At 31.0% G+C, this 19,693-nt stretch overlaps 1 protein-coding gene across 1 annotated transcript in view; it reads right to left on the bottom strand.

The window, feature by feature from the left end:
* Window positions 1-512: 512 nt before the first annotated feature.
* LOC101890389 (ceramide synthase 6) overlaps window positions 513-19,693 on the bottom strand; it is an 87,313-nt gene continuing 68,132 nt past the window's right edge. Inside the window, exons 6-7 of the mRNA XM_059118471.1 lie at window positions 882-1,026; window positions 513-822 (exon numbers count right to left, since the gene is read on the bottom strand). Of these exons, the coding sequence (XP_058974454.1) occupies window positions 694-822; window positions 882-1,026 (274 nt within the window). The 3' untranslated portion in view covers window positions 513-693. The remainder of the gene's footprint in view (window positions 823-881; window positions 1,027-19,693) is intronic.

The raw sequence follows: 19,693 nt of genomic DNA, 5'->3' as shown, positions 1-19,693 counted from the left end.
TAATTCCTTTGAGCTTTATTTAGTTGATACACATGCATGTATATCAAGGTGGGCGGCAATGTATAAGTTTTTCCCTTGCTCGATCAATCACGGATGCTGATTGGCGCACATGCATCTCCTCTACAACTCCCCTGACGTAGACCGTAGTGAGCGGATCGTCGCTGGGCATTGGTTGTTGTCGGTAACATCACCTTGTTACAAATGCTCTCATTGGAAGTAGTTGTAGTTGTATTAGTAGACAGACATGGGATCCTCTGCGATCACCTAGAACCTCTGCGTTCACTTGTCATTAGTCTTTGAAGCAATACCCATCACGGGCACTGTCACAAACACACCATATTTGAAAAGAGGTAACCTTATTGTTGAAGTAAACTTACAAAGCAATTCAATAAATCAGCAGACTTACTGAGAAAAGAAATTAATACTACTTGTTTTATTTCCTATTTTGTTTTTCTTTTCCTCCCTTGCCCATCTCACAAACAAACACATACATTAGTGATAACTTACTACAATTTTTAAATTATAAGCAACAATAAAATAAACATTTATTATTCCAATATTATAGTACAAAATAAATTTACTTATACGTGGTTTCTTGACATTAAAAACCTTTTTAAATATTCTACAACATACATAGTTTGTACATAACATACAAAAGAAATACAAACGGAGGAAATAATTTTGCTTATTTGGTTATTCTGTTTTGGTTAGAGCTCTCTTTTGTATTTTATCTACAGGTTTAACGTCACCATTATTGAGCGATTTTTGGCTTTCCGAACTTTCAGAAATTTCGCTGTCGCTCGATCTTATATCACCAGACATCTGTAAAGGAAATGAATAATCAATGAGACTGCAATGTGTTCTTAAATGAAAATGCTCACCAATCCCTTTTGTAAAGAATCTATTACAATCTTAAGTATCATGTACGTCCAAACAATGTGAAGGGCAAGCAACATAATGAGTAAACTGTTGAAAATGTAATACGCTGGGAACATTGGAAGAATCCTTGGCGCTTCAATTGAAGAACTAGAAAAAAAATTGAGTTCATTTGTATATATATATAGTTATATATATTGCAAAATAGTAGATTGAATTTGAAATTTGATAAGAAAGAGATTTATATCCTTCCAGAAATGCTTACTTAAAGTTCAAGATAACTTACACCACTTTTGTAGGCCATTATATGGGTCATAACCCTCATATAAGGGTACAACCCGATTTTAAGTATATTTTACATTTTTATTATATATTTTTCATACTAATCTCGGCAAATGTTGGTAATTTGAGAAGAAACCATCCCTGCAAAAACTGATCACATTTTGGTATAACCATCGTATGATTAAACTATTTTCGGGATCTTGGCCACCTTCTTTCATTTTTTCTTGCTCTTATTTGTCATCTTTGTTTCGTAGGGTGTAGAAAACCTGTATTGTTTTTATTTAGGATATGCTGGGGTAGTCAACCATCTTACAGGTAATTGTCCACATAGGCATTTATTAAAGTATAGTCCCCACAATAAGTGTACACCCAAGTCCACTTTCCAAACTAATGTGTAGTCAGAAAATGCAATTTTGTATTCCATTGAATTTATAACCATCAACAGAATAGAACGTAGAATTGGGATGTACGCCCATAAGAAATAAGCTCCAATATGCCAAATTATATAAAAATAAAAATACGAATATTGGAAAGAAACACCGTACAGAACATTTGTTTAGTCGCTATTGAATTATACTATGATAAAAAATATGAACTTTATATATATATATATATATATATATATATATATATATATATATATATATATATATATATATATATATATATATATATATATATATATAATTTGAGGTTTTCAGAGTAGGGCCCATATTGGTCTTGACCACCTGGGGTAGGGAACCATCATACAGATAATTGCCACATAGGAATTTATTTAAATAAAGTCCCCACATTATTGTGTGGTCACAAAAGAAATTTTTTTTGTAACCCCCAAGAGAATATTGGTTGGGAACGTAGATTTGGGATGTACTATAATGAAAAATATGAACTTTATGGGGTCTCCAATTAGTAATTATATTTGACTATTCTGAAATCGTTCTGCCCTCAATTATGACGTGGATAAAACTATTTTTACTTATTTAAATCACGGGAAATTTTTTTCAGTTTGACATGCTATTTTTTTGATTTGGCCTCTATTTGTCATCTTGGATTATAAGAGGTAGAAGAAAGTTTTCAAGGTAGGTCGATGTTTTGGAGTAGTGAACATATAAAGGACTTATGAGGATTCTAATGCACAATCTGAGGTGCTAATGGGTTTAAAAAAGTAATTAAAATATTTTAATATTTAAAAAGTAGACCTAATTCGAATTGGTAATTAACAATATATGAATGGAAAAGCGTAAAAATATTCCACATTTGAACCCCTCCAATCGGCAGACACCAGAGTTCGAAATGAAATGATTCATTTTTATGCTTTCGTTCTTTCATTGCTTTTGACATGAATTAATTCGACAATATGAACTAAAGTCGTTTTTAGAGCCGTTACATGTCAAGAAATAAAATTGATTTGTTTACTGTTCGTTCACATTCTAATGCAGTGCAAATAATGGAGGTCGAAATATAAAAAAACTGATAAGTGCGGCAAATATTTTTGCTTAATGTAATCTGACTTCGCCACAATTTTATAACATACTTTTGTGTTTTCTGTTGGAAAAAGTAAATAATAAACTTGAAATAAAATTTTCCACTATAAACCCATTTATGTTAGTACGATAATTCGTATGACTCGCTATATTGGTTGTGAATGTTAGATGACATCAAGTGTTGACAAGCAACATTTAATTAACACAGAAAAAAAAACTAAAACAGATCAGCAATATGTTCTTTATATGCCTTAGAAACTTTTTTTGAAAGTCCATGTTATTTAATTAATTCCATTGAAAATTTATTGACTATGACAAAAATGTTGTTTTATAAATTTACATTGTTGTTTGAAAATAAACCTTTTAAAAATTTGCCTTGAGTGAAAAATATAAAATGGAATTTTACAAAAATCATTTGTTGCAAGTGCTTTCATATTGAACATTTTACATATTAAAAAACTGCAATGCCGTCAAATGGTGTAAAATGTCCGGGGCTCTACTTCACTCCCAGTAACCTCAACATTTTTATCTACGAATAGCATAAAAAATGTAAAGAGAATTGACTGATATAAATCGTCTCTAAGGAGGGTATGCCATTTCAAACCTACGAATACTATTCAAAAAGTAAAACAAAAGATCTATTCTTTAAACGGCATGCATTGTATGTGTTTGTTTTCTCTTTCGAGACGAGCTTAATGATCTGAAATTTGCAGTGAAAAGGAAAGCCAGATAGATACTATCACACACTCACCACTATGCGACGCGTTTCGCCGTTGGTTAAGCGGCTCATCAGGCATATTTGGTGTGGATGATGGCTTACAAGGGCCGTTCTCTGGAAAGTAGTATATATTTCGAACTTATTGCAAATCAGCATATGTGAATTATTCACTAGAAACTCTCCAGGTTCGACTCACGTTCTATTGGCAGATCTTTTTCACAGCAAAGTTTTGTTTGTAGTTTGAAGAGGATAAATTTGAAGAAAATGTATGTAAAAATAAGGCTGATCAATGCCGTCTTTTTCGAAGTGATATTTTTTCAATGAAATAAATATAACATTCATTATTTTTCATGAATTTTGCGTTTTAAATTGATCTCAAAGAATTTATCAACCAAAGCAAGGTTCAAAGATCTTTTGAAAATTGAAATATTAATAGATTTTAGTAATAATCCATGTTCGTGTGAAATTTCACGAGTAACGCCGTAAATTCAGTTGGAATTAATAATTATGTGCCCTTCAACTGCAAACGATCGCAAATATCTCGGAAACTAATAGACTTAGGACTTTGGGAATGGTTCCATTGTGTCGAGGAACATTTTTTACACTAAAAGCAGCTTCAATATTAGTTGTATTTTATTTAAACACAGAGAATACAGCCTTAATTTCAAGAAGTAGGAAATTTTCCTGAAAATTGACTAGTGCCCTTCAACTTCAAACGATCGCAAATATCTCGGAAACTAATGGACTTAGGACTCTGGGAATGGTTCTATTGTGTCGAGGAACATTTTTACACTAAAAAGAGATCTAATATTAGTTGTATTTTATTTAAACAAAGAGAATACAGCCTTAATATCAATAAGTTGGAAATTAATAATTATGAGATTGGATACTATTTTACACACGTAATGCAAGAGAAATAGTCCAAATATACAAATATAACAGCAAATCTTTTCCTATTTAAAAATAAGCAAAAGCAGCCATGTTTTGAAAAATACACATATAAAAAGTCTACTTCGAATAAAATGAAAAATATATTATTTTGAAATAAATGAGAAATATGAGGCGAAATAAACCTCTTAAAAAATAACTATAGGACAATGCATAAAAATATATTCTTTGAAAAATGCATATTGCCGCCACGCTATTTCTCGTACAAAGTTGTATGGACATTTCATATTAGCCCAATACATACCACTAACTATTCGTATACATCCAAAAAATAGTAGAACTTTTACTTTTGATAAAATTTTTCCGAAATAAATAGTAAATATATATTTTGATTTCAGATTTTTATAAGTTCGATTTTCTTATAGAATTTGTACCACAAAGTAATAAATGTTCAAAGTGTCAAATAAAAATTGTTATTATACTTTTTATGTTCCTGAGAGTCAAACACCATTTTTTGTTACACTTTTGTGGTTAGGTGTGTTCTCGTACATAAAAATCTTTTAAATCATATGAGAGAAATCGTGATCAAATTTCGAAAACATCTAAATACTTCCATTATTATTATTAAAAATCGCCTTTTTTGCTTCAATTAAATTTAACTAAACAAATATGTAATCACTAAAAACATTTTCATAAAATACCTACGTTTCCCTTTTTTAGTATCATAAACAATGATGGTAATATCTTAAAAAACTTTAACATCAATAATTTATTGATTATGGGAACACACTACAAGTACATATGGTAGTACAAGTATATATATATATATATATATATATATATCTATATATATAAAAGAAAGTTGTGTTAGTTACTACGCTTATAACTTAAGAACCGCTGGATTGATTTTAACGATTCATACAAATTCGGAATTGTCTCCTCTCCGAAAAGGATAATATCCAAAAAAAATCGCGTAAAAATGTGATATATTAACATTTTCATTTTGACTTTTCAAATGTACAATAGTAATGTTTTATTTTGCATGATTTTTTTCCATTTTGACTTATTTTTTCTAATGTACATTTGTAGTGTTTTTTATATTTTATTTTTGAATTCAAATATTAATACCAATTCATTTAATTGACTTGATTTCTTGAGAAATGTAACTGATGGCGAGTTACATGGAAGTGTAGTACCGAATTATGTGGTGGCGAAACGAAATAGATGATGTCGAAATAATTTAATGGAATCGAATTTTAAAATAGAAGTACATTCTATTGACAAACTATATAAGGATCTTTAAACATTTGCTGTAAAAAATCAGCGAACAAGTTGAAGATTTTTTCAATGTGTTATTCTTCTTTTGTCATTTTTTTTTCAATTTGTATTATCTAATTGAAAAATTTTCACTATATACAAATTTTCACCAAAAAATGAAATAAGTGGGAAATACGATGTTAACTGACATCTACCTTTCAACTCCAGGGCCGACATCGTGGTTCAGCTGGAAGATGCGAACACATTTGAACAAACAAAAATTACCGAAAAAGCCTAATGGGGCTCATTTCAAAGCGTGGAACTACTTCTTTCCTTTCACAATAATCCGTCCAATGTACAATCAGAAAAATACCAAATAAAAAGGGTGGAAAATAGTAGAGCGAATGGGACTCTAAGTAAGAAAAGGATTTCTATCCTTCCAGAAAATCTTCCCAAACATTCAAGATACCTTAAATCGATTTTGCCGTTCATGATATCGATCATAATTCACGGATAAGGGTACAACCCGATTTCATATTTATATAACCATCGTATGATTTAAGCTATTTTTGGTGTCTTGGTCACTTTTTTAATATTTGGCCATTGTTTGGCATCTTTGTTTCTAAGGAGGTGGAGAACCTCTTCGCATAAAGTTTGAAATGTTCAGAGTAGGGCCCATTTCGGTCTTGACCACATTCATTAATTGATTTGGCTAAAAATTGTATTTATGCTACTCTGGGGTAGGGAACCATCATACAGATAATTGCCACATAGGACTTAATTTAAGTAAAGTCCCCACATTGGAGTATCCCCAAGTCCACTTTCACATCTAATTGGTGGTCAGAAAAGAAAATTTTGTTTTCTATTGAATTTGTAACCCCCAAGAGAATATTGGTTGGGCCACGTTTTGGTATAACCCTTATATAAATGTATCCCTGATTTCAGCTGTGACCGTGGTGTTGGCCACGTTTTTCAACTGATTTGGCCATTAATTACTGTATTTAGGCTACTTTGTTAGTAGAGAACCATCTTACAGAAAAATGTCAACATACGTAAATATTTTGGTACAGTCCCCATATAGTCTCCAGGCCCGCCGATCTATAGTGATGTTTGCCGATTGGCGGACAACAACGCGGGTATTGTTTAATCGTCATTGAATTTTACTATGAACAAGAACATAGACTTTTTGGGGACTCTAATGCGCAATTTGAGGTGCTATGGTAATGGGTGTAAAAGCGTAATTAACTTTGACTATTCAGAAATTATTTTGCCCTCCTTCCATAGTTATTTATTTCTATTTAGTCGAATCAATATTTAAATTTTAATATGAGCTAGATTTGTGAAATATTATGCTATGCAAAATTTGCATTAAAGACTAAAACTACGGACCGGCAACGCGGACCGGGCCAGCTAGTCTATATATATAAATGAAAGTTGTGTTAGTTACTACGCTTATAACTTAAGAACCGCTGAACTGATTTTAATGATTCATACAAATTCGGAATTGTCTCCTATCCAAAAAGGATAATATACAAAAAAAAATCACGTAAAAATGTGATATATTAACATTTTCATTTTGACTTTTGAAATGTACAATAGTAATGTTTTATTTTGCATGATTTTTTTCCATTTTGACTTACTTTTTTCTAATGTACATTTGTAGTGTTTTTTATATTTTATTTTTGAATTCGAATATCATAATATCAATTTATTTAATTGACTTGATTTCTTGAGAACTGAAATTGATGACGGGTTACATGGAAGTGTAGTACCGAATTATGTGGTGGCGGAATAGATGATATCGAAATAATTTAACGCTGTCACACCAAAGTTAGAAGATAATAACCTTTTTAAAATCGCTAAAAACAAACTATTGACAAACTTTGTAAGGATCTTTAAACAGTTGCTGTAAAAAATCAGCGAACAAGTTTTTCAATTTGTTATTATTCTTTTGTCATTTTTTTTTTTTTTTGTTTTCAATTTGTATTATCATATTGAATTCAGTGGATTTTTTGTGAACGAAATAAAGAATAATTTTTCACTATATACTATTTTTCACCAAAAAATGAAATAAGTGCGAAATACGATTGTAACTAACATCTACCTTTTAACTCCAGGGCCTACATCGTGCTTCAGCTGGAAGATGCGCAGACATTTAAACAAACAAAAATGACCGAAAAAGACTAATGGGGCTCATTTCAAAGCGTGGACCTACTTCTTTCATGTGACAATAATCCGTCCAATGAGAGCTCAAAATGCAAAAATTTTTGGGACTACAATCAGTAAACTACCAAATATAAAGGGTGCAAAATAGTAGAGCGAATGGGACTTTTAGTAAGAAAAGGATTTCTATCCTTCCAAAAATTCTTCCCGAACACTTAAGATACCTTAAATCGCTTTTGCATGACCTGCAATATGATATATGATATCGATCATAAATAACCATTGTATGATTTAAGCTATTTTTGAAGTCTTCGTCATTTTCTTCTATTTTTGGCCAAATATCTTTGTTTCTAAGGGAGTAGAAAATTCTCGGAGTAGGGCCCATATTGATCTTGACCACTAAAAAATTGTATTTATGCTACCCTGGCGTAAGGAACCATCGTACAGATAATTGCCACATAGAAATTTATTCATGTAAAGTCCCACATTGGAGTAGCATTGGAGAAAAGAAAATTTTGTATTCTATTGAATTTGTAACCCCCAAGAGAATATTGGTTGGGAACGTAGATATAGATGTACATCCCAAATTAAATAAATTGTGAAAAACAAGAACAAATTATAAATATAAGAAAGTAGCACGGGACCGAATATTTGTTGAATCGTCATTGAATTATACTATGATGAAAAATATGGACTTTATGGCGTCTCCAATTTACAATTTAAATGACAAATAAAATTAGTTCTCATCTTACGGTAATTGGAGTAAAATAGTAATTATATTTGATTATCCTGAAATCAGTCTGCCCTCAATTATGAGATGGATAAAATTATTTTTACTTATTTAAATCACGTCAATTTTTTTCAGTTTGACATGCTATGTTGTTCTGCTATATTTTCGATTTGGCCTCTATTTGTCATCTTGGATTATAAGGGGTGAAGAAAGTTTTCAATGTAGGTCGATGTTTCGCAGTAGTGCCCATAGGAAGGTACTTCCAGATTTTACCTTATTTCAAAGGATTTGGCTAAAAATGTGTATTTGGGGGGGGGGGGTGAAAATCGTACACAAAAATTTCAACATATCTACAAATTTTAGAATTTTCTCCATGTAATAGTACCCCCACAAGTCCACCTTTTGGCGGACTTATGAGAACTCTAATGCACAATCTGAGGTGTTAATGGGTTTAAAAAAGTAATTAACTTTGGCTATTCTTAAATCATTCAGCCCTCAATTATGAGGTGTACAAAATACAGTAAATTCCAAATTACTGCTCATTTGACTAAAAACTAAAAATTAATCGACCAGTACATGAACACTTATAACAGTCATATCTTTGAATAATTAGGCTTTGACAAATATGCATAATAGGCTAAAACTACGGGCCGGCAACGCGGACCGGGCCAGCTAGTATATATATATATATATATATATATATATATATATATATATATATATATATATATATATATATATATATATATATATATATATATATATACTAGCTGGCCCGGTCCGCGTTGCCGTAGTTTTAGTCTATTATGCATATTTGTCAAAGCCTAATTATTCAAAGATATGACTGTTATAAGTGTTCATGTACTGGTCGATTAATTTTTAGTTTTTAGTCAAATGAGCAGTAATTTGGAATTTACTGTAGTTTGTACACCTCATAATTGAGGGCTGAATGATTTAAGAATAGCCAAAGTTAATTACTTTTTTAAACCCATTAACACCTCAGATTGTGCATTAGAGTTCTCATAAGTCCGCCAAAAGGTGGACTTGTGGGGGTACTATTACATGGAGAAAATTCTAAAATTTGTAGATATGTTGAAATTTTTGTGTACGATTTTCACCCCCCCCCCAAATACACATTTTTAGCCAAATCCTTTGAAATAAGGTAAAATCTGGAAGTACCTTCCTATGGGCACTACTGCGAAACATCGACCTACATTGAAAACTTTCTTCACCCCTTATAATCCAAGATGACAAATAGAGGCCAAATCGAAAATATAGCAGAACAACATAGCATGTCAAACTGAAAAAAATTGACGTGATTTAAATAAGTAAAAATAATTTTATCCATCTCATAATTGAGGGCAGACTGATTTCAGGATAATCAAATATAATTACTATTTTACTCCAATTACCGTAAGATGAGAACTAATTTTATTTGTCATTTAAATTGTAAATTGGAGACGCCATAAAGTCCATATTTTTCATCATAGTATAATTCAATGACGATTCAACAAATATTCGGTCCCGTGCTACTTTCTTATATTTATAATTTGTTCTTGTTTTTCACAATTTATTTGATTTGGGATGTACATCTATATCTACGTTCCCAACCAATATTCTCTTGGGGGTTACAAATTCAATAGAATACAAAATTTTCTTTTCTCCAATGCTACTCCAATGTGGGACTTTACATGAATAAATTTCTATGTGGCAATTATCTGTACGATGGTTCCTTACGCCAGGGTAGCATAAATACAATTTTTTAGTGGTCAAGATCAATATGGGCCCTACTCCGAGAATTTTCTACTCCCTTAGAAACAAAGATATTTGGCCAAAAATAGAAGAAAATGACGAAGACTTCAAAAATAGCTTAAATCATACAATGGTTATTTATGATCGATATCATATATCATATTGCAGGTCATGCAAAAGCGATTTAAGGTATCTTAAGTGTTCGGGAAGAATTTTTGGAAGGATAGAAATCCTTTTCTTACTAAAAGTCCCATTCGCTCTACTATTTTGCACCCTTTATATTTGGTAGTTTACTGATTGTAGTCCCAAAAATTTTTGCATTTTGAGCTCTCATTGGACGGATTATTGTCACATGAAAGAAGTAGGTCCACGCTTTGAAATGAGCCCCATTAGTCTTTTTCGGTCATTTTTGTTTGTTTAAATGTCTGCGCATCTTCCAGCTGAAGCACGATGTAGGCCCTGGAGTTAAAAGGTAGATGTTAGTTACAATCGTATTTCGCACTTATTTCATTTTTTGGTGAAAAATAGTATATAGTGAAAAATTATTCTTTATTTCGTTCACAAAAAATCCACTGAATTCAATATGATAATACAAATTGAAAAAAAAAAAAATGACAAAAGAATAATAACAAATTGAAAAACTTGTTCGCTGATTTTTTACAGCAACTGTTTAAAGATCCTTACAAAGTTTGTCAATAGTTTGTTTTTAGCGATTTTAAAAAGGTTATTATCTTCTAACTTTGGTGTGACAGCGTTAAATTATTTCGATATCATCTATTCCGCCACCACATAATTCGGTACTACACTTCCATGTAACCCGTCATCAATTTCAGTTCTCAAGAAATCAAGTCAATTAAATAAATTGATATTATGATATTCGAATTCAAAAATAAAATATAAAAAACACTACAAATGTACATTAGAAAAAAGTAAGTCAAAATGGAAAAAAATCATGCAAAATAAAACATTACTATTGTACATTTCAAAAGTCAAAATGAAAATGTTAATATATCACATTTTTACGTGATTTTTTTTTTGTATATTATCCTTTTTGGATAGGAGACAATTCCGAATTTGTATGAATCATTAAAATCAGTTCAGCGGTTCTTAAGTTATAAGCGTAGTAACTAACACAACTTTCATTTATATATATAGATATATATATATATATATATATATAGATCTCCAACTTACAATATATATAAAAATTAAAGTAATAAGTACGTGAACATTTATAACATAACACTTATTTAAATAAGTGAAAATAGTTTTATCCACCTCATAATTGAGGTCAGACTGATTTCAGAATAGTCACATGTAATTACTATTTTACACCCATTACCGTAATATGGGAACTAATTTTATTTGTCATTTAAATTGTAAATTGGAGACCCCATAAAGTCTATATTTTTCATCATAGTATAATTCATTCATTCATTCAACAAATTCAACAAAGATTCGGTCCCGTGCTACTTTCTTATATATGTAATTTGTTCATATTTTCACAATTTATTTCATATAGATGTATATCCCTAATCTACGTTCCCAACCAATATTCTTTTGGGGGTTACAAATTCAATAGAATACAAATTTTTCTTTTCTGACCACATATTAGATGTGAAAGTGGACTTGGGGATACTCCAATGTGGGGACTTTACATGAATAAATTTATATGTGGCAATTATCTGTACGATGGTTCTTTACCCCAGGGTAGCATAAATACAATTTTTTAGTGGTCAAGACCAATATGGGCCCTACTCCGAAAATCTTATGCGAAGAGGTTCTCTACCCCCTTAGAAACAAAGATGCCAAATAAGGGCCAAAAATAGAAGAAAGTGGCGAAGACTCCAAAAATGGCTTAAATCATACGATGGTTATTTATGATCGATATCATGACCTGCAAAAGCGATTTAAGGTATCTTAAATGTTCAGGAAGAATTTTTGGAAGAATAGAAATCCTTTTCTTACTAAAAGTCCCATTCGTTCTACTATTTTGCACCCTTTATATTTGGTATTTTACTGATTGTACTCCCAAAAATTTTTGCATTTTGAGCTCTCATTGGACGGATTATTGTCACATGAAAGAAGTAGGGCCACGCTTTGAAATAAGCCCCATCAGTCTTTTTCGGTCATTTTTATTTGTTTAAATGTCTGCGCATCTTCCAGCTGAAGCACGATGTAGGCCCTGGAGTTGAAAGGTAGATGTCAGTTACCATCGTATTTCGCACTTATTTCATTTTTTTTTTTTTTTTTTTTTTTGTGAAAAATTGTATATAGTGAAAAATAATTCTTTATTTTGTTCACAATAAATCCACTGAATTCAATATTATATTACAAATAGAAAAAAAATGACAAAAAAGAATAACAAATTGAAAAAATCTTCAACTTGTTCGCTGATTTTTTACAGCAACTGTTTAAAGATCCTTACAAAGTTTGTCAATAGAATGTACTTTTGTTTTAAAATTCAATTCCATTGAAAATTTTTCCCGATTTTTTTCCGTTTTGAGAATTGTTGCAATGAAATCTCTTTTTTCGTGATTTTTTTTTAACGATTTTGAAAAAGTAATTATCTTTTAACTTTGGTGTGACCGCATTAAATTATTTCGGTATCATCTATTCCGTTTCGCCACCACATAATTCGGTACTACACTTCCATGTAACCCGCCATCAATTTCAGTTCTCAAGAAATCAAGTCAATTAAATAAATTGATATTATGATATTCGAATTCAAAAATAAAATATAAAAAACACTACAAATGTACATTAGAAAAAAGTAAGTCAAAATGGAAAAAAATCATGCAAAATAAAACATTACTATTGTCAATTTCAAAAGTCAAAATGAAAATGTTAACATATCACATTTTTACGTGATTTTTTTGGATATTATCCTTTTCGGAGACAATTCCGAATTTGTATGAATCATTAAAATCAGTTTAGCGGTTCTTAAGTTATAAGCGTAGTAACTAACACAACTTTCATTTATATATATAGATTTATAGATAGATTAAAAAGTATGCGTGGTCAGTTCCTCAGCCCCCAAACAAATACTTAGGGTTGGAGGGAAGGTCAACAGTATCTCGTGTAAAAAAATTTAAACCAATATCTTGTTTATTTGGGAAAAATAAGGATTTTAGATAAATGGAAATAGTGGTCGTAAAAGGAGGCGTGGTCAATATATATATATATATATATATATATATATATATATATATATATATATATATATATATATATATATATATATATATCAATCAATTGTTGTTGTTTGTTGGTAACGGAATCAGTTGAAAACGGCTGGACCGATTTGCATAATTTTTTGTACAAACGTTTGTCATACCCCGAGTTAGGTTTTTAAAGAAAAAAATATTGACCACGCCTCCTTTTACGCCCACTATTTCGATTTACCTAAAATCCTTATATTTGCCAAATAAACAAGATATTGGTTTAAAAATTATTGCACGAGATACTGTTGACCTTCCCTCCAACCTTAAGTATTTGTTTGGGGGCTGAGGAACTGACCACGCATACTTTTTAATCTATCTATACATCTATATATATAAATGAAAGTTGTGTTAGTTACTACGCTTATAACTTAAGAACCGCTGAACTGATTTTAATGATTCATACAAATTCGGAATTGTCTCCTATCCGAAAAGGATAATATACAAAAAAAATCACGTAAAAATGTGATATATTAACATTTTCATTTTGACTTTTGAAATGTACAATAGTAATGTTTTATTTTGCATGATTTTTTTCCATTTTGACTTACTTTTTTCTAATGTACATTTGTAGTGTTTTTTATATTTTATTTTTGAATTCGAATATTAATATCAATTTATTTAATAGACTTGATTTCTTGAGAACTGAAATTGATGACGGGTTACATGGAAGTGTAGTACCGAATTATGTGGTGGCGAAACGGAATAGATGATATCGAAATAATTTAACGCGGTCACACCAAAGTTAGAAGATAATAACCTTTTTAAAATCGCTAAAAAAAATTACGAAAAAAGAGATCTCATTACAAAAATTCTCAAAACGGGAAAATATCGAAAAAAATGTCCAATAGAATTGAATTTTAAAATAAAAGTACATTCTATTGACAAACTTTGTAAGGATCTTTAAACAGTTGCTGTAAAAAATCAGCGAACAAGTTGAAGATTTTTTCAATTTGTTATTATTCTTTTGTCATTTTTTTTTTCAATTTGTATTATCATATTGAATTCAGTGGATTTTTTGTGAACGAAATAAAGAATAATTTTTCACTATATACAATTTTTCACCAAAAAATGAAATAAGTGCGAAATACGATTGTAACTAACATCTACCTTTTAACTCCAGGGCCTACATCGTGCTTCAGCTGGAAGATGCGCAGACATTTAAACAAACAAAAATGACCGAAAAAGACTAATGGGGCTCATTTCAAAGCGTGGACCTACTTCTTTCATGTGACAATAATCCGTCCAATGAGAGCTCAAAATGCAAAAATTTTTGGGACTACAATCAGTAAACTACCAAATATAAAGGGTGCAAAATAGTAGAGCGAATGGGACTTTTAGTAAGAAAAGGATTTCTATCCTTCCAAAAATTCTTCCCGAACATTTAAGATACCTTAAATCGCTTTTGCATGACCTGCAATATGATATATGATATCGATCATAAATAACCATTGTATGATTTAAGCTATTTTTGAAGTCTTCGTCATTTTCTTCTATTTTTGGCCAAATATCTTTGTTTCTAAGGGAGTAGAAAATTCTCGGAGTAGGGCCCATATTGATCTTGACCACTAAAAAATTGTATTTATGCTACCCTGGCGTAAGGAACCATCGTACAGATAATTGCCACATAGAAATTTATTCATGTAAAGTCCCCACATTGGAGTATCCCAAGTCCACTTTCACATCTAATGTGTGGTCAGAAAAGAAAATTTTGTATTCTATTGAATTTGTAACCCCCAAGAGAATATTGGTTGGGAACGTAGATATAGATGTACATCCCAAATCAAATAAATTGTGAAAAACAAGAACAAATTATAAATATAAGAAAGTAGCACGGGACCGAATATTTGTTGAATCGTCATTGAATTATACTATGATGAAAAATATGGACTTTATGGCGTCTCCAATTTACAATTTAAATGACAAATAAAATTAGTTCTCATCTTACGGTAATTGGAGTAAAATAGTAATTATATTTGATTATCCTGAAATCAGTCTGCCCTCAATTATGAGATGGATAAAATTATTTTTACTTATTTAAATCACGTGAATTTTTTTCAGTTTGACATGCTATGTTGTTCTGCTATATTTTCGATTTGGCCTCTATTTGTCATCTTGGATTATAAGGGGTGAAGAAAGTTTTCAATGTAGGTCGATGTTTCGCAGTAGTGCCCATAGGAAGGTACTTCCTGATTTTACCTTATTTCAAAGGATTTGGCTAAAAATGTGTATTTGGGGGGGTGAAAATCGTACACAAAAATTTCAACATATCTACAAATTTTAGAATTTTCTCCATGTAATAGTACCCCCACAAGTCCACCTTTTGGCGGACTTATGAGAACTCTAATGCACAATCTGAGGTGTTAATGGGTTTAAAAAAGTAATTAACTTTGGCTATTCTTAAATCATTCAGCCCTCAATTATGAGGTGTACAAAATACAGTAAATTCCAAATTACTGCTCATTTGACTAAAAACTAAAAATTAATCGACCAGTACATGAACACTTATAACAGTCATATCTTTGAATAATTAGGCTTTGACAAATATGCATAATAGACTAAAACTACGGGCCGGCAACGCGGACCGGGCCAGCTAGTATATATATATATATATATGTTTGTTGGTAACGGAATCAGTTGAAAACGGCTAGACCGATTTGTATAATTTTTTGTACAAACGTTCGTCATACCCCGAGTTAGGTTTTTAAAGAAAAAAAATATTGATCACGCCTCCTTTTACGCACACTATTACGATTTATCTAAAATCTTTATATTTGCCAAAATAGCGAAGATTTCGGTTTGAAAATTATTACACGAGATGCTGTTGGCTTTACGTCCAACCCTAAGTACTTATTTAGGGGCTGAGAAACGCGCCTACTTTTAAATCTATCTCTCTGTATGTAAAAGAAAGTTGTGTTATTTAGTACGATTATAACATAAAGACCGGAAAGACAAATTCGGATATGCCTCTTGGCAGAAAAGAATAAAATCCAAAAAAATCGCGTAAAAATGTGAAATTTGAACATTTTCATTTTGACTTTTAAATGTACAATAGTAATGTTTTATATTGCATATTTTTCCATTTTGACTTACTATTTTCGAATGTACATTTGTAGTGTTTTTTTTTTTTTGGAATTCTAATATGATGTGTAGGTTTTTTTTTGGGTAGTATAAAACTGTTATTTATAGATTTTATGTATTCATTGGGTAATACTAATAATATTATTTCAGAAGAGTATAAGATATGAAAATTCTAAAATCGAACATTTTTCAAAGGACCTCTTAAAATTTGCCGTAAAAAATCAGCGAACCAGTTGAAGATTCTTTTTCTTTTTTCAATTCTTTTTTTTTTCTATATTGGAGTGTACATTTCTTATTGTTTTCAATTGTTAATGAATAATATAAAAAAATGAAATGAGTGCTCAATACGATGTTAAATGGCGATCTTTCATGTATAAAATTGGCATCTAGCTTTCAACTCCAGGACCTTCAGCTGGAAGATGAAAATTACCGAAAAACGTTTGGGGGTCCATTTCAAAAAGTGTACTTGCTTCTTTCATATAACAATAATTCGTCCAATAAGAACTCAAAATGCAAAATACATTGGGACTACAATCAGTGAAATACCGAATATAAAGGACGCAAAATTGTAGAGCGAATTCCTTCCAGAAATTCTTCCTAAACATTCAAGATACCTTTAATCGCTTTGACAGGTCATGATATGGGTCATAACCGCCGATAACGGAACAACCCGATTTCAAGTATATTCTACATTTTAACCTTATGTTGATAATTTAAGAAAAAAAACCATCCTTGCGAATAATGATCACGTTTTGGTATCACCATCAAATGATTTAAGGTATTTCGGGGTCTTGGCCACTTCTTCGATTTTTTGGCCCGTACTTGACATCTTTGTTTCTATAGGGAAGAAAACCTCTTCTCATAAAATTTTTGTTTTTCGGAAATGGGCCCATCTCAGTCTTGAGGCTACCTGGTGTAAAAAACCCTGGGGGAGAAAACCTTCTTACAGATAATTATCCACATAGGAATTTATTTAAGTATAGTCCCCACATTAGTATACCCCCAAGTCCACTTTTCCAACCAATGTGTGGTCAGAAAAGAAAATTTTGTAATCTATTGAATTTGTAACCCCCAAGAGAATATTGGTTGGGAACGTAGATTTGGGATGTACGTCTATATAACGTAAATTGTGGCAGAAACATGAAAAAATACGAAATTATAAAGTAACTTTATTGGATCTCCACCGCACAATTTAAATGATAAATAATTAATGTCCATCTTACGGTAATCGGAGCAAAAGAGTAATTTTTTGGCTATTCTGACAACATTCTGCGTTCAAGTATGAGGTGGACAAAACTGAATACCACGCAGTACGGGATTTTAAACGTTGGAAATACAAATTTCAAATTATAGCTCATTTGAATGCTTTTTACAATATCAAAAATTGATCTGAATTTTGACATGGGGCTATTATAGATGTTCTTTATCATATAGGTATTTAACACTCAAATTAAAGCCTATATCTGAAAAATAAGATGAAGCTATTCAAAATATCTAAAACCGACGGTAATTATAATTTTTGCCATGAATATTAATTTATATTTAGTCATGGAGTCATTATTCATAATCAAGTCATTACTTATGATCAAAATTGGAGTAATTATAATGGAGTCATTACTTATAATCAAAATTGTGCCGCCTACATAAGTCAGATCTGTGATTTATTATGCTTTAAAGACTAAAAGTACGGGCCGGCAACGCGGACCGGGCCAGCTAGTATATATATATATAAATCAATTGTTGTTTTTTGGTAACGGAATCTGTTGAAAACGGCTGGACCGATTTGCATGATTTTTTGTACAAACGTTTGTCATACCCCGAGTTAGGTTTTTAAAGAAAAAAATATTGACCACGACTCCTTTTACACCCACTACTTCGATTTATCTAAAATCCTTATTTTTCCCAAATAAACAAGATATTGGTTTAAAAATTTTTACAGTATTTGTTTGGGGGCTGAGGAACTGACCACGCATACTTTTTAATCTATCTATAAATCTATATATATAAATGAAAGTTGTGTTAGTTACTACGCTTATAACTTAAAAACCGCTGAATTCTACCGACAAACTTCGTAATCACCTTTAAAAATTTGCCGCAAAAAAATCAGCGAACCAGTTGAAGATTCTTTTTCTTTTTTTCTATATTGAAGTGTACATTTTTTATTGGTTTGAATTCTGAATGAATAATATTAAAATGAAATGAGGGCGCAATACGATGTTAAATGCTTTCTACTCCAGGACCTACATCGTGCTTCAGCTGGAAGATGCAAACACATTTAAACAAACAAAAATGACCGAAGAAGCGTTATGGGGTTAATTTCAAAAAGTGGACCTGCTTCTTTCATATGACAATAAATTGTCAAATGAGATCACAAAATGCAAAATACATTGGGACTTCAATCAGTCAAATACCGACTATAAAGAACGCAAAATAGAAATTCTACCTAGACATTCAAGATACCTTTAATCGCTTTGGCAGGTCATGATATGGATCATAACGTCTGATAACGGAACAACCCGATTTCAAGTATATTCTACATTTTAACCATATTTTTCGTACTAGTTTTAGCTTATGTTGATAATTTAAGAAGAAACCATCATTGCAAAAAATTATCACGTTTTGGTATCACCATCATATGATTTAAGGTATTTTCGAGGTCTTGGCCATTTTTTTTTTTTTTCATTTTTTGGCCCTTATTTATTTCTATTTTTCGGAAAAGTGAGGCTACCTGGGGTAAAAAACCCTGGGGTAGAAAATCATCTTACAGATAATTATCCTCATAGGAATTTATTTATTTATCACCATCATATGATTTAAGGTATTTTCGGGGTCTTGGTCACTTTTTTCATTTTTTGGTTGAAGATTTTTTCAATTTGTTATTCTTTTGTCATTTTTTTCTATTTGTAATATCATATTGAATTCAGTGGATTTTTTGTGAACAAAATAAAGAATTATTTTTCACTATATACAATTTTTCACAAAAAAAAAATGAAATAAGTGCGAAATACGATGGTAACTGACATCTACCTTTCAACTCCAGGGCCTACATCGTGCTTCAGCTGGAAGATGCGCAGACATTTAAACAAATAAAAATGACCGAAAAAGACTGATGGGGCTTATTTCAAAGCGTGGCCCTACTTCTTTCATGTGACAATAATCCGTCCAATGAGAGCTAAAAATGCAAAAATTTTTGGGAGTACAATCAGTAAAATACCAAATATAAAGGGTGCAAAATAGTAGA

The sequence above is a fragment of the Musca domestica genome, unplaced genomic scaffold (assembly GCF_030504385.1).
Source record: "Musca domestica strain aabys unplaced genomic scaffold, Musca_domestica.polishedcontigs.V.1.1 13, whole genome shotgun sequence".
NCBI lineage: Eukaryota > Metazoa > Arthropoda > Insecta > Diptera > Muscidae > Musca > Musca domestica.
The sequence above is the reverse complement of the archived record's forward strand: the minus strand, read 5'-3'. Positions and strand labels throughout refer to the sequence as shown.